The 15,221-nt window shown below is 39.8% G+C and overlaps 1 protein-coding gene across 1 annotated transcript in view; it reads right to left on the bottom strand.

The window, feature by feature from the left end:
- Positions 1 to 15,221, bottom strand: part of Cntnap2 (contactin associated protein 2) — a 1,898,037-nt gene that overhangs the window by 742,208 nt on the left and 1,140,608 nt on the right. The window contains exon 11 of the mRNA XM_005326627.5: positions 9,296 to 9,402. Coding sequence (XP_005326684.2) covers positions 9,296 to 9,402 — 107 coding nt within the window. The remainder of the gene's footprint in view (positions 1 to 9,295; positions 9,403 to 15,221) is intronic.

The following is a 15,221-nucleotide window of genomic DNA, read 5'->3' as shown; positions in this document are numbered from 1 at the left end:
TAAACCTGACAGTCTTTGGTCACAGCTGGAAGAGATACAATGGGAGGAAGCTTCTCATTCTGCCAGATGTGAGGTTAACAATCACAAAGCAACCTCAAAATTAGTTTTTTTTAAACCCAAGATTAAACTCGAAACTAAATAACTGAGTATTTTTTCTTAGTAAAGCAAAAATACTTCTATCACTTTTATTTAAAAAATAAAGTTGACAATTGAAGGAGTCACATCAAATAGTCCACATGGTTTTCCAAGAACAATTACTAAATATTGTTTAGAATCCTATGATCTCTCCTTATTTCAGAAATAGTCAAGAGCCAAAGCCCATCATTGGAAAATTTTAGCATCATTTAGGCTACTTCTTTCTCCGGAAGGATGTAAGTTGCTTTGCAGTACATTGTGCTCACTCATATTCCAGACACTGTTTTATCACACCAACTTGACACACAAACATCTCTTACCCCCTACTGCTATACTGGTATTTTCTTTTTTTAATATTTATTATTTTTTAGTTGTAATTGTCAATACCTTTATTTATTTTATTTATTTATTTTTATGGGTGCTAAGGATCAAACCCAGGGCCTCGCACATGCTAGGAGAGCTCTCCTATGCTGAGCCAGAATCCCAGCCCCTATTCTGGTGTTTTCTAATTATTTATTATTGTTCCTTTTTTGACTAGCATGTCTACTCCAACAAGGAAAGGGATTTTGCGTGTACTTCTCTACTTGCACCATGTATTGCATAAAAAACAAACACATAATATCATGGAATGAATCAGAATCGCCTGTAAATTAGAAGTGATCCTATACACCAAGCCTGCAAAATTAAAGACATACAGTAAGAATTTAGTGACTAGAATCAACATAAAAATAAAACACAGCTTGATTTGGGAGAAATTAAAAAGACCCAAAGAGAGATGGATGCTATTTTTAACTAATCCTCCTTTCCCGTTTTTGACTCGATACAAGCTTCCCTGAAATTCCTTACCTTATCCTCAAGTTAAAATAGACTCTTTCTCTCTATTCTTTTCCCCCATAACCCAACTTGACCAATGTGTAGAGATGGGTGTTTTCTATTCCATTTTCTCTATACTCAGAAACTTGGATAAGACCCACTGGGATTCAAGCTACAAGGGAGTCTAATGAATAATGCCAACTCCCTCAAGACCCAGCCCAGCATTTTATAGCCTCTGAGAAGTTCACAGTATCACAATCTGTCTCTGTGGCACACATTGCTTTTTAATATGCATTTGCAGATCAACTTTTTTTTTTTTTTGCCAAAGCTCAAAGAGAAAAAAAAACATATTTTTGAAACAAGTGAAAGAGTCTTTGTAAAACTGAAATGAAATCCTTTCTCTCTATGTTGAATCTTAGCCATGGTTCCAAAGCAGGGCATGACAGAAGGGATTAATTTGAAATTGGGGCTGCCTTAGAAATGCAAAGGTCCTTGGGCTGTGTTTCTCCAAATGACCTGCGCTATTTTAATCCAGTGTGGTTTATTGAGTTGTAGCTGAGCGATGGAATGGCCTTTAAATCCCCTTCCAACATTGCTTCACAGGTAGCACTTCCCACTTCTGAACCTCACTTTGCCTGCAGACGGCAGGTGAAGATGAGAGAGCGGAGCTGTGGGGGCATTGTTTCTCTTTGTAATAAGTGTGACTGCAGGAAGGGACACCACCTGTCCCTGTTTCCCTTTCCCCCAGTGACTGGCTCTGGGAAATAACAGCTCCTGGCCAGGAGGATGCATGCAAGCCACCAGGGCTGGTCAACCTCGGTGCCCATTCTGCACCCTCCACCTGGCCCCACTGGAAGCCAAGTGGCTTCTTCCTCACCCTGATTTCTACCCGTCTATTTGATAAGGAAAAAACAAACCGCAAAACACAAAGAAAGTAAATATTTAGAAACTATAAACTGAAAAGTTAAAACAATTGGCTTTAAATTGCAAAAAAAAAAAAAAAAATTAAAAATACTGAAAGTGTCAAGTAGTTTTGGTATTTTCTATGGACCTACATTGATCCATGTTTTATAAACATGAAAAGAAGCAAGCGAGACTACCCAGGTAAGCATACGGTACAATTTATTCATAGTTTACAATCTCAGTAAGAGTGATATGGAAATGAATTAAGGTTGGAGAGCTTATTTTTAATTAAACCACATACTTGTTTGGAAGGGTTCTTAACATAGCGTCTGTTTTAGTCAGCTTTTTTTTTTTTTTTGCTGCTGTGACTAAAAGATCTGAGCAGAACAACTTCAGGGAAGAAACAATTATTTGAAGGCTCACAGTTTCAAAGGTCTTAGTCCATGGAAGGCGGGCTCCATTCCTTAGGGCTTGAGGTGAGGCTGAACTCATGGTGGAAGAATGTGGTGGAGGGAAGCAACTCTCATGGTGATCAGGCAGCAAAGAGAGAGAGAGAGACTCCACTCTCCAAAGACAAAATACTTACCCCAAAGCCACACGCCCAATGTCCCACCTCCTCCAGCCACATCCTCCCAGCCCTGAGTTACCACCCAGTTAATCCCTGTCAGGGGATTAATTCACCGATTGGGTTAAGGCTCTCACAACCCAATCATTTCTTCTCTGAACCTTCTTGCATTGTCTCACATGTGAGCTTTTGGGGGACACCTCACATCCAAATCATAATGCCCGGCCCTATTCCATTCTCCGCCCACACTCCAGACCTATCCTGCATGGAGAAGAGAGTCAGCTCTCAGCCTACGAATCAGTGAATGAAGTTATTTAGAAAAGGTAGGAATCCAGGCTATGTCCTGTGGCCCTGCACCTGTGTCTCACTCTTTAAGGACAGGAACACACTGAGCTTCTGAAGTAGGTCATGGTGTTGTGATGGAATGTGGGGGATGGGTCCGTCACTTGGAATCAAAGAAGTGTGATCTGACTGCTTACTTCCATGGCCAGATGAGAAAGAACAAATTCACCTTATGCATATACATCGGCCAGTATAGCCATTATATTTGCTAATAAAGCCTTTTATCTTTTCAGAGAGTATTGATAAAAACATTAAGACAACCTATGATCTTTCCCTTGAGAATCACTGATATGAAAATTTGGCCTACATTCAGAATGAAGAGTCTGTCAAGGCTTATTATCCTTATATGATGGATATTCAAAAAAAAAAAATTTTTTTTTGAGAATTAGCAGAATAATAAAAGTTCTTAAAAGTTAGAAAGTAAAGCCAGGTGTGTGGCACATCTGTGATCCCAACTCCTGGGGAGGCTGAGATGGAAAGATTGTGAGTTCAAGGCCAACCTGAACAACAGAGGGAGACCTTGTCTCACACTAAACAAAACAGCAACAAAATTAAGGATGTTGTCTAAATAAGCAAGGTCACCTTGAATGTCCAGGAGCAAACTTAAGTTCAGAGAGGTTGAGAATTGTCCAGAAGCACACAGCCAAGACAGCAGGGGGCTGGGGGGTGTTAAATCTGACCACTGCTCATTTCATCACTGTTAGTGAGCCCAGGCTGACTCCACCCCTCAAGGCAATCCACCCAAGTGTGAAAGACATGGTCGACAGTCATCCCTCTAGAACTGCTGAGGCTCAGCTGGTGGGAAAAAAATAAGGGGGGCCATGTAGCCCGAGGCTCTGAGGATTTGACACTAGGGCTTGGAATTCCACACCTTGAGCTTCCTTTCCCTCCATGATTTCCCTGTAGCAAGGGTACATATCACACAAGACATGGCTAAACCATGTCAAGGAACCAAACCAGCACTCTGTTCAGAGGGTCTAGTCCAATGGAGAGGTCAGGCATTATTAGAGAATCACAAGTTACAGAGGCAAAACCATGACCTTTACTGAAAGGGAGAGGATGAGTGTCTTAGTTAAGAGAATCAGACCTAATTGCTTAGTCAAGGAAAGCTTCTCTGAGGTGGGGGACTGCCCTGCTAAGAGAGAAAAGATGAGTAGAAACGCACCTGGCAAGGTAGAAAGGGAGGATGTGCCAATGTCCTGTGGCAGGGAAAGTAGCAGGGGAATGGGGATGGTGCATGAAGGATTGAAAGGTCAGTGGGACTGGAGGGGCAAATGGGTGAAAACAATCCTAATAAGAAACTAGGTTAAAGACATGGCTAAGCCAAAGAGGACCTTGCAAGCCAGATGGACCCATAGCTGAGGGATAGAATCCAATTCTGGAAGTCTAAATATCTCAGCTTTGAGATGCACAACACAATTCTATCCAGTGACCACTTGGTTTTGTAGGTATTATTTAAACTCCAAGTTGTCATCATTGATACTTGAACTAAGTAAGCTCCAAATGGACACAGGTTTCTAAGTTCTAGCAAATCTACGTGCTCATTCCCCAGGTCACTGTGACTACAACAGGTAGCATTGCATTCTTTTAAAGAATTGTGTTTTGAATTAGAATACTTATAGGTATGAATACTATGAATAACATGATGTGAGGTATTGAAAATGACCACACCTGGGTAGTAGTAACGTGTAGTATAATCTATGGTTTACAAATTGATGAGCCAATAACGGCTCCGCCCAACAGCATGTAAGATAGTTGCTTTTACGCGCATTTCATTTTTCCTCTAACCTGGCTTGTATCAATTTTACACATATGTTGTGTGGCAATGTCAGGACCTTCGATTTCAGAATTGGAAATCTGATCATTTTAAAGTTGGAAGAGATCCACTCAAGTCATCTTACTATCATTTGAGACATGATGTCTACCTATAGGGGCCACAATCTCTCCTTTCATAAAATATCATCTTTCATAAAAGTATTTTCTCTTAGAATACATATCTGGCACTTAAAATCTTTTTATTAATTTTCATCCCCAAACATTGAGTATCTCTGTCAAATACTGAGATATTCCCTTTTATCCCCCGACTCTCTGTGAGTAGCCTGAGGTTTTCAGGGTTTGGAGGATATTCCGGGGAAGTTTAGGGAAATTCTCCATGGAGTGGTTTTAGATGTAAGAATGGCTGAGGTCTAAGAGAGGAGCTTAAGGAGAAAGAATATCCGTTAAGCCCTGAGACACAGGGTAGCCTCCTGATGTCGATGTATGGATGAGGGCCACCATGGTCAAAGTATAAGGCGCACGTGTGGAGCAGGATGGTAATCAGAGCCTAGGGACACTTGGGAGCTAGAGCAAGCATCTGGGCAGCACAGTGGGAGGAAAGCTGCCTGTCAGCACTGAGCTTGCTCAGGAAGGACATCCTCAGATCCTGGGAGGGTGAGGCCCCTGAGTCAGCACCACTAACCGATAAGCCAGCGACAAACTCGTCAGCGTGATTGTGTCATCCCGCCAAGATCTCACACTCAGACATAGCAGGAGGCAGTTCTTTGAAACCGAGAATGTTTGCAGAAGGCAATTTTTAAAAGTCTCGAACCCCAACGACTCCCTATATACTCATTTTGTCACAAATGCTTCTCTTTTGGTTTTGGACGACAGCACCTGGCTTCCCCTCTCCTGTGATCTGACCATCCTGGTGGGAAAGGCTCCTGGGGAACTTTCTCACCAAAGGATGGCACTTCTCCACTCAGCAGAGCGTGCGTAAGTGACAAGATTGAGTCCTCTCTACCACACATTTGGAAGTAAGATCTCTAGGAATTGACCAACTAAAGAATAAACCATTAGATACAAGTCTAAGAGGCGTCTAGACTACCTGTTCATCAAGACTACCTCTTCAATTCAGGAAAAACAAAAACAATCGTTCACTTTCAGCCCAAATCTGCCATGACAATGATGGCAAATAACGTGTGGGAATATGAAATTCAATAGCAAGTTGTGTGATGTGGACATCATTGTTTGAGAAGTTCAGAGCAAAGGGACACGGCTCTCAAAGGAAAGAATAGAAAAACACATGTCAGTGCTACACAGGATGAAGCACGTGGCGTCTCCTGTGGATCACCTGTTAAGCCCACGGTGGCTTCTCAGGTGAGTACTGTGTCCATTGCAGTTGCCAAGGGTAGGAGCAAGGGGTAGAGCCACTTCAAGGGCAAGCAGCATGACCCAGCCAAACGACGTGAATCGTCCACCCATGTCACTCAAGAAATTGCTCTCTCATCCTGACCAAGGCTGGACCAGTGTAGAAAACGGGCTAAATTAGCATTTTGTAGCCTAATTACAGTGCTTGAAACTCTATCAAATGTTTAGTTACACTAAAGTTCAGGGTTAGCTGGTTTTTGGGAGGAGGGGACATAGTACTATTTAAAAATAGCATAATTTCTACTTGGCAGAAATGCTTGGTCTTCTGCAAGAAAAAAAAAACAAGGTAAATATTTAGTATAGACTGAGTGTCCCTATCCAAATACTTGGATTCAAAAGGATTTCGAGTCTTCCTTCTATTTATGTATTGGCTTTTTTAAGTTGGTGTTTTATATCCAAAGGTGGAATGTGCGGTGACATATTCCTATGTACACAGCATAATTTGGTCCAGTTCATTCTGTAGTCCCTCCTCCAATGGAGTAGAGGAAGAGGAGCAGGGGAGAGAGGAGGGGAGGGATAGAGAAAGTACTGGGGATTAAAACGGAGCAACTTCATGGCATGCATGTATGAATATGTCAAAATGATCCCACTATTACGTATAACCATAATGCACTAATAAAAACATTTTTTAAAAAGTTTGAAATTCTAGAGTTTTCTACGTTGGTTTTGGATATTTGCCTAGACTTTACTTATTAAGCATCCCGAATCCAGAAACCCCAAATCCAAAATGCTACACAACCTGAAAATTTGAGGTCTTGTGTAGATATTATATACTTTCCGATTTTGGAGCATTTTGGATTTTTGAATTAGGGATTCTCAATCTGTAATACTAGCAAAGATCAAAACCACACAACATGGGACAAGCAACTTGAAATGTCAGCTCATAGACCTTTAGAAACAAAAGAGATTCAATAACCATTTCGTTAACGGGAGTAGAGAAAGTTCCAGAGAAGTCACATGACTGTCTAGAAGGACACTCTGAGTGGTGACCTCCAGCCAACAGCAGACAATGGGGACTTTCACTTCAATACTCTTGCCGGGAATGCATCCAGTGACTGAGAAACAGTGAAAAACCATCCAACTTTATGTATCAAACTTTATGGAACACATTGCATCTTTTTGTTATGTGCTATGCCAGACCTCTTGTGATTTTTAACTCCTCCATGGGAATATGAAGAGATGTATCAAATCTTTATAGGAAGCAAACATCCTTTAATAAGCTGCAGGGTACACTCTTCCAAACCAAGTCTTTTCTTGAATCATGCAATATGGCTGTTCAACCTCTATTGATGTGCACACTTGACCTTCACAATATTGAGCAAGGGATCCAGTTTTCATTATTAAAATGAATAGTTCTCCACTTACAGAAGTAACAAGGGAGTGAAGAGCAAGTAGGAAGGAACACTCAAATATGAGGTAATTTCCCACTTCTACATCTAGAGTTGGCCACACTGAGCATATTTCTAATATCTGCAGCTATGACTCTTATCAACTACTCAATCAAAAGCATGTACTTTTACAATTCTGCCTTTTTCTTTGTAATGCATTTTGCTGTGTTAAAAATTCACTGGCTTTTCAATTGTCAATATTAAAGCCATCACAGAGGTTGCGACCCCGTGACCACTACCAATTCTTGCTCTGTATTTCCTTGGCTTTGTTGTATTTCAGAAACAAGATTTCTTGCATTTAAATATGGTAACTTTCATATGATAAAAAATTATACTGGTGAAATTAAGATTGCTAATTTTTACCAAAGTTATTTATTTCGGCCTCATCTTTTATAATAATGAATATTGTATACAAAAAGTCAGCATTTTGTGTGGTTGGTACATAATTGAGTTATAACTTATTTTTTACCAGATATAATTGTATCTAGTACAATCTTTCCATTTTAGGAAAGATGCCAAAGAGAACTTTTTCTTTTGTCTTTGTTTTTATTTTGTTTTACAAGCTTTTGTGTCCCACATTCTTATTCATTGGATCTTGAAAACTTTTATTGATGCACTATAATTATACACATTAGTGGGATTCCTTGTTACATATTCATGCATGCACTCAACATAATTTGGTCAATTTCATTCTCCAGCACCTCCTCCTACCCTCCCTTCCTTCCTCCCCTGGTCTTTTTCTAATTAATTTTATTATTAATCATTTTTGTTCTTTGTTCACTAAATTCTTTTCTACATTTAAGTGCTTTACAGATGATGAATCTCCCGTCTGTTGTTACTTATACAGGTTTCTGTTAATGTTAGTTCTTCTAAGAGTCCCTTTATATCTTGTCTTTCATTATTTCCCTCAAAAAATTAATAAATGAAGAAAAATAAATTTCAAACGTTTTTCTCAGTTTATGTCTCACAGTACATTCTAAGCATGATTTCTTGGTGCACATTACTGCAAATCACAGAGAACGATATTGCATTTTTACTGTACCCAGGACTCTACTCTGAGAATGTTCTGCTTGCCATTTCCTAAAAATAAAGTGAAGAGAAATCGATTTTGTGTAATTAGAGGCCTTAGATGTTAGGGTTTCAGGGTTTTAGGTTATTGAAAGACGGTTGACTCTCTTCTCTCTTAAGACAACACACACCACACAACAGATGACCCCCTTCACTCTATGTTTTATGGCAAGCATATTTTCAAAGATGCTTTGTAAAATGGCAGTGCATTACTGAAAAATTAATATCACAATCAAAGAACTAACATTCACTTAAAATATGCTTTGAATTTAAAAGTTTAATCTGTATTCAAACATATGGGATTAAGCTATGTAATACAAGATATAAGATATTTTTCTGGTCATTGGCACATGTTAGATTTTTTTTTTTTAATGTTTTTAGAAGTTTTCCCTCCTCGTGCTTTTACTTTAGATATATAAGTTGATGGACTTTATTCCCCTTTCTGACTCATTTCTCTGATGTGAAAAAATGGGGCCAAATACTTGGGCTGACACCAGAGACAACCACTGTCCAGAAATTAAATGTTCAAATTATACTCTGTCTCCCTCTCAGATGAATTGATAAATGATGGTCCAGTCAGAGACATCACACTAACACAATTTCCCAGGCAATCTAACTGGACAGCCCTGGCTCAGACACACAGAGGGGACTCCAAGTTCTGCCTTCCAACTCAAATATGGAATGCTGGAGACTCTGGCCGCCCCCCGTCCAGCACGGGGGAACATGTTTGACACGTCCAACACTATTTTTTTGGAGTAACGACAACAGAATCTGGGCTTTTCAGATCAAGGGATGCAGTGTATAGATAATTCAGGCTGCTAAGCTTTAAAGCACGGCTGAAGACCTGCGATTCTCGTGCGATTACAAGATTAGAGTGAGATAAATTGGCACTCACAGTTGTGGCAGGTGGCCCCGCTGTATCCTGTCTCCTCGCAAGAGCATTTGAAGCTGTCCCACGTCTGCGAGCACTTCCCTCCATGCTCACAGTGATTGGGCACACATCTGTCAGGAAAAGAGACAAACAGAAATAAACCAACAAACAAACGAGATTTATGAGTGGCCAAATTCCAAGCTGTTTGGGCAATCTATCATTTCCATGCCAGGTTGCCTTACTGAGGCAATTAATCCTTGTTAGTTTTAGCAGATTAATACGATTCATGATGGAAGGTGCCAAGCACACAGAAGATGATGTATCACAGGCCTGGTGTTTCCCATTTTTGAGTAAATAGTAGATACTCACACCCAGCTGAGGGGCTCATTTGCATATCAAGATTCATTTTGTTTCCCTTTTATCCAAAGACAGAGACCCTCGCCAGATTTCTCCTGGTGAAGGATGGAAGATAGGCCATCTCGTTCCTCTCCTGTTTTCCTCTCTATCAAGGCCAATACCAAGTTGCAGAGGGATAGTCCTGAGTTTTCCCAAACAATTTTGAGTTTTTGTGATAATGCCATGGCAACAGCAAAGGAAACACATTCACCTAATAAGAAAAAATGTTCTGTCTTTCAAACACTTCCCCCTGAACCTGACTGGATAGTTTAAGCCACCGACTTAAAGAGGAGCAAACATAACAGAGGGGGAAAATAGGGTTTATGTTCAAAGTTATGCATTAGGAAGCTAACTGTGATGACTAAATGTAACTTTTCTGAACCTTGGTGTCCCCATTTGAAAAGTGGGCAATTATATCTATCTTATAAGTATTCTAAAACATCTTATTTTTTTAGTTTATTTTAAAACTGATACTTAACATATAAAACTATACATATTAATGGGCTACCATGTGATGTCTCAATATATGTTTACATTGTGTAATATTTAAATCAGGACAGACCTATCTGTCTTCTCCACCATTTATCATTACCTTTTATGGTAAAAACATTCCAAGTCCTATCTTCTGGCTTTGTGAAATACCCACGGCATAATCATGTCTACAGGCACCCTACTGGTCAGCTGCACTCCTGGACTTCTTGCTGTTTTCTAACTGGAACTTAGTAACCACTGACAACCTTTCCCCAGCCTCTGGTGACCACCATTCTCCTCCTGACTTCTATGAGAAGTGTCTTGTTAGATTCCACGTGAGTGCTATCACTTAGTACTTCTCTTTTTGTACCTGGCTCATTTCACTTAACACAATAATCTCCCTTCCCAATGACACTGTCACAAAGGACAGGATTCCATCTTTTGTGTGGCTGAATAGAACTCCATTGTGTAGATGTACCATGTTAGGTTTGTAGGTAATATTCCTGAAGTAGATAAGGGGAAGGAAGGAGAGGGTCAATGAATGAGAGCCGTGCTTGTAAATATATGAGTCACAACTTCCAGGGCACAATGTCATAGCTTGACTGTATTATAGAAATAGTGAGGTTGAGATCTGTTCTGGAACATTCATGTCAGTGGCACAAACTCTTTCCTGTCACCTTATCCCATCTCCTTGCCCCTTTCGACAATTTGTTTCTTCAACTTCCCTATAACCTGCTTCTTTATAAATCCTTGTTTAAAAAGATTGAAAAGAAGTTATTTAATGTTATGTATTAGAATTCACAGAAGATATCTAGGTTTCAACAGGAAACTCAGATTCAACAGCAGAACCTATAATAGAGAGTCACAGGCAATGGATTGACAGAGAGCCGCCTTGCATGGAAACCCTTAATCATAATGCCCCGCGGCCTTTTTCCTTCAAAATCTGATAGAGATGGTCTCAGACCACATTCTCCAACCTATGTTCTTGATTTTTCAACTTTGATGTCTAAGTCTCTTGCAGCAGGGCCCAGCTCAATATGATGTGGAGCTCCTGATTCTTTATATGCGTGCTATTTCTCCATGATTCCTCAGAAACCTTTATTCCTGCAACAAATATGTAATGAGCACTTGTTGTATGCGCAGCACTATGGTAAACAGAGGAATAAGCCTGTATTCACAGCTTCTTAAGAGCTTACCACTTATGAAAGTAGATACATTATGTATGAGAACTGTAACAGAGGCAAAAATAAAAATGGCACAACTCAGAGACAAACAAAACACCATGGAATTTCTTGTATAGATTTCAGACACAATTCAAAGCTCCTAGGTTGACTTTCAAAGATCAAACAGGACTATAAAAGAATAAAGCAAGAGAAAGAACATTAATAGGTCGAAGTACAATATAAGCAAAGCCATGATCTTGGATTTTCATGAAGGATGGGAAACCCACTCTATGTTTAATAGACACCTACTTCCCTTTCCATATAATCTGGGCTTGATGGTATGAAGGCTACAAAGATGGTCCTCAGAAGACTTTTTAATGTGGCTGTAGGTGGAGATGGGGGTAAGAGTCATGCAAAATACGGAGCAGGAAGAATTTGGTGAGTCACGACAACCTAAGAACTGCTACGGAAACATCTAGATGCTAGAGGAGTGACAGGTGGAGGCTACAGAAAGGGCTGAAGAGAGCTGAGGACATTTTCACTGGGTCTTAAGAGAGGTGTTGCACTTTATGATTAACTGTTGGAAAGTGGTCCTAGCAGAACAGGAGCAAAGGGGAAGGAAGTACAGCAGCAAGTGGTAGTGGTCCTGAGATGGAAGGGCCCCCATCACAGCACCGTGCATGCAGACCCAGGCCCAGGCCACTGCAGCAGGAGCCACATCCACCGTGCTTGCTCTCCATGTCACCCTAGAAGGCAGGGAACAGATAGTCCAAATATGCAGGAAACTAAAGCATCCTTGATACTTCAGTGTGCAATTCAGTAAGTATGTGCCTTTGTGTGGTATATTTACTTTCTAAATCATCGTGGGTTAATATTAGCTCAGCCTAATGGTGAGGATCATTTACATCAGCTCATTATATCAATTAATTCAGGGGGAGGTAGTGCAGAAGCCTACTGAGTAGCAAAGGAAAACCAAGTTGGAATCTAAATGTGCTCTAAATAATGCACCAAGTAGAAAATCCACATCTCAGTGATAAAAAGAGGACGGTGTACTTGCACGCCAGGGAAGCATAAACCACAATGTGAGAGTAACGGGATACTCCCCAAATGCAGGACTAGGGCTTTCTGAAAAAGTGATATTTGTACTTCAATGAGATTTTAGCATTTTAGTTTTAATGTTGGTTTCTTGTAATTCTTATTTTTTAAATCAACCTTCTCTTGGCCCAGATTATTGGCATTTTAATTCTTAATGGTGGAAAATGTTTTATTTTCCAATCAAGTTGATTGAAACTTAATTTCACACCCTAATATCTTATCACCATGTATTTTAACAGTTAGGGCCAATTACCAAGCACAACAAAACACAAATTAACCTAGGGCACTCTTTTTAATTACTTATTTCTTCTCCTGCATAACCAGAGCACCATATGCATGCATGCAATATGCCCTCATCACCTGGTTTAGTAATTATTTGTCGGGCTGTCCTTCCCTTCTAAGCTGACACTGCAGGAGGAAGGTATGTTTTTTATGGTTCTCTGCATAATGGGGTGTCTGGTACACACTCAGTAAATGCCTATAGATGGACTGAGGAAACGAAGGTAAGAAATGCTAGAAAGTTACGCCACCAAGGACTGGAAAGGAATTTCAGAGGCAATAGTCCTTCCACCATGAGAAATATAAATTATTTTTATCTATGATTTTAGTCTTAAATCCAGACTTCAGACTCTTGCTCTAATAAACTAATTCATTTAGCAGGTCACAGGAAATGTATAATTTGTTCCATGGCATGTCCTACTTGAAAGTTTGATTCACATCAAAAAAATGAATCAAAATGACCCGACTGCTTCGACTTGAGAAGGACTGGAGTGGGATCAGGAGCATACAGGGGAGAAGTTGGCAGGTGTCAATTTGTTGTGATCCAAGGGCTCCTGGGAAGTGATGCATCCAATTACTCTGGCTCCAGACAGCCCTGGGGTCAGAGACTCAGCCACAAGCACCCTTCCTTACAGGGATGGTCAGAATGCTGTAGATCTGAATGCATTTTTTTTCAAATGAAACTTATTGGTACCTCAATATATGAGGCAAACAAAAGCCATATTTTAAAAAGTCATATGTACAATGATTACTTAATATTAAATCAGTCAACATAGAGTGGCTAGATGCAGGAATTCAGTTTGGAGTTGTGGATGGCAGTTGTGGTTTTATTTCACTCAGAGAACGTCATTTATTTCTGTACTTGATTTTATTTGCAAAGCATTGAGAAAACTGGGATCAGTGGATGTAAGATATTTTAAGTGATATCAGACTTGTTTGTAAGTGAGTCATTTCATAGTTTATTAATACTACTAACTTAACTTGGTATAGCCAAAAAATTTTATTTTAAATCTAAAAGATTTAGTCTGACAACATAACTAAATACATTGGTAAATTTTTTGTTTATTTTTCTTCCCCCTAGTGTTTAAAAGTTTAATAGGGTTGAGATGTAGCTCAGTGGTAGATACAGTTGCCTAGCATGCACAAAGCCCTGGATTTCAACCCTGTAGCTAAAAAACAGAAAAAAAAAAGTAGAAAAGCTAAAGTAGATATTTTTGAGTAAAATTTTGCATTAACTTTAAAAGTACATTTGGTTCTGTAGAACCCAGTGGATTGTTGACACGGTGCCTCCCAAACTCCAGAGGGAAGTCTGCTCACATGTAAAACAACCAACAGTTCAACAGTCATCAGGATGTCTTGCTGTCACTTTCCCCTGAGCCCCTGGTACCCAAAAGTCCTGTTTCTCAACTTTTTTATGCCCAGGAATCACTTGAAAGTCTTCCTAAAAAAGATTCTGATTCTTGAGGCCTGGGTGGTCTGAGAGTCTGAAACTCTAAGCAGCTCCCAGGTGACGACCACAGGGCTCCTGGGAGCACCTCCCTGGGATCACAGGCTCCAGAGCATTTCAGTGGAGGGAGCTCAAGGAGAAGGAAGAACCAGGAAGAGGAAGAGCTTGAGAGGGGAGCCAGCAGGAGGGGGCGACATCTGTGCCCTGTGTGCAGCAGGGCACGGCTGGCTGATAGGTTCACACATTTCCCCTAAAACTGCTGCTTCCTTAGGCTCTCCAACTGCCGGTGGGATCCACTCAGAGTGACATATCATAATCTCCTCATCTCACTTAGTGAGTTTAATCATCTCACAACCTGCCTGCAGACTTCGTAAAATTCACCGAACGTGCTCGCTGCCTGTAAAGACAGTCTCATTTCAGCTTAACACCAAGTTCAGAGCTGCCAGTCTCAGCTCAGATTCTCCCCTGCTTAGTTCCTTCACAGAGAGCAGTGCTAGGATATTTAATCTGGTTTTAGATTAATGCAGATTTTATACCACATTAAACATGCCTTATTCTGAACTTTAGAAGGGAAAGGACTGCTACTCCATTACTGATAGGTTATTTGTGAACCATGGGAAAATTATTCTAAACGATGTACATGTTACCACTCCAGTATAAATTATCTCTTCAACTTAAAGTTTTCTTCCCCTTCATCTCTACACCAAGTTTTATTTTTGCTCTTTAAGACAAGAATTCCGTTTAGAATGTTTGCATTCTTAAATACAATTTCTCATGCTCTTGGCTCTCTGAGCTATTTCTATAATCACAATGAAGTTTTTTTTTTCTGCATTAACTTTTATGTTGACCTCAACAATATTTTAGTACTTTTATTCTCATCTTAATTAGATTTCAATTTTTGTTGAAAGTATATTCTCTGTAGAGTATATATCACTGCCTTACATTCTTCTGTTATATTTCTTCTGTTTGAATGGAAATTATATAGAAGAGTAATTATAATTTCAGGAACTAATTTAATATTTCATTACTATATAACAATATTATAGAAATGCTAATGTTATATTGATGGTGCTCCTTCAACAAGCATTTATTTATGGAA

Source organism: Ictidomys tridecemlineatus, chromosome 2, assembly GCF_052094955.1.
Source record: "Ictidomys tridecemlineatus isolate mIctTri1 chromosome 2, mIctTri1.hap1, whole genome shotgun sequence".
NCBI lineage: Eukaryota > Metazoa > Chordata > Mammalia > Rodentia > Sciuridae > Ictidomys > Ictidomys tridecemlineatus.
The sequence above is the reverse complement of the archived record's forward strand: the minus strand, read 5'-3'. Positions and strand labels throughout refer to the sequence as shown.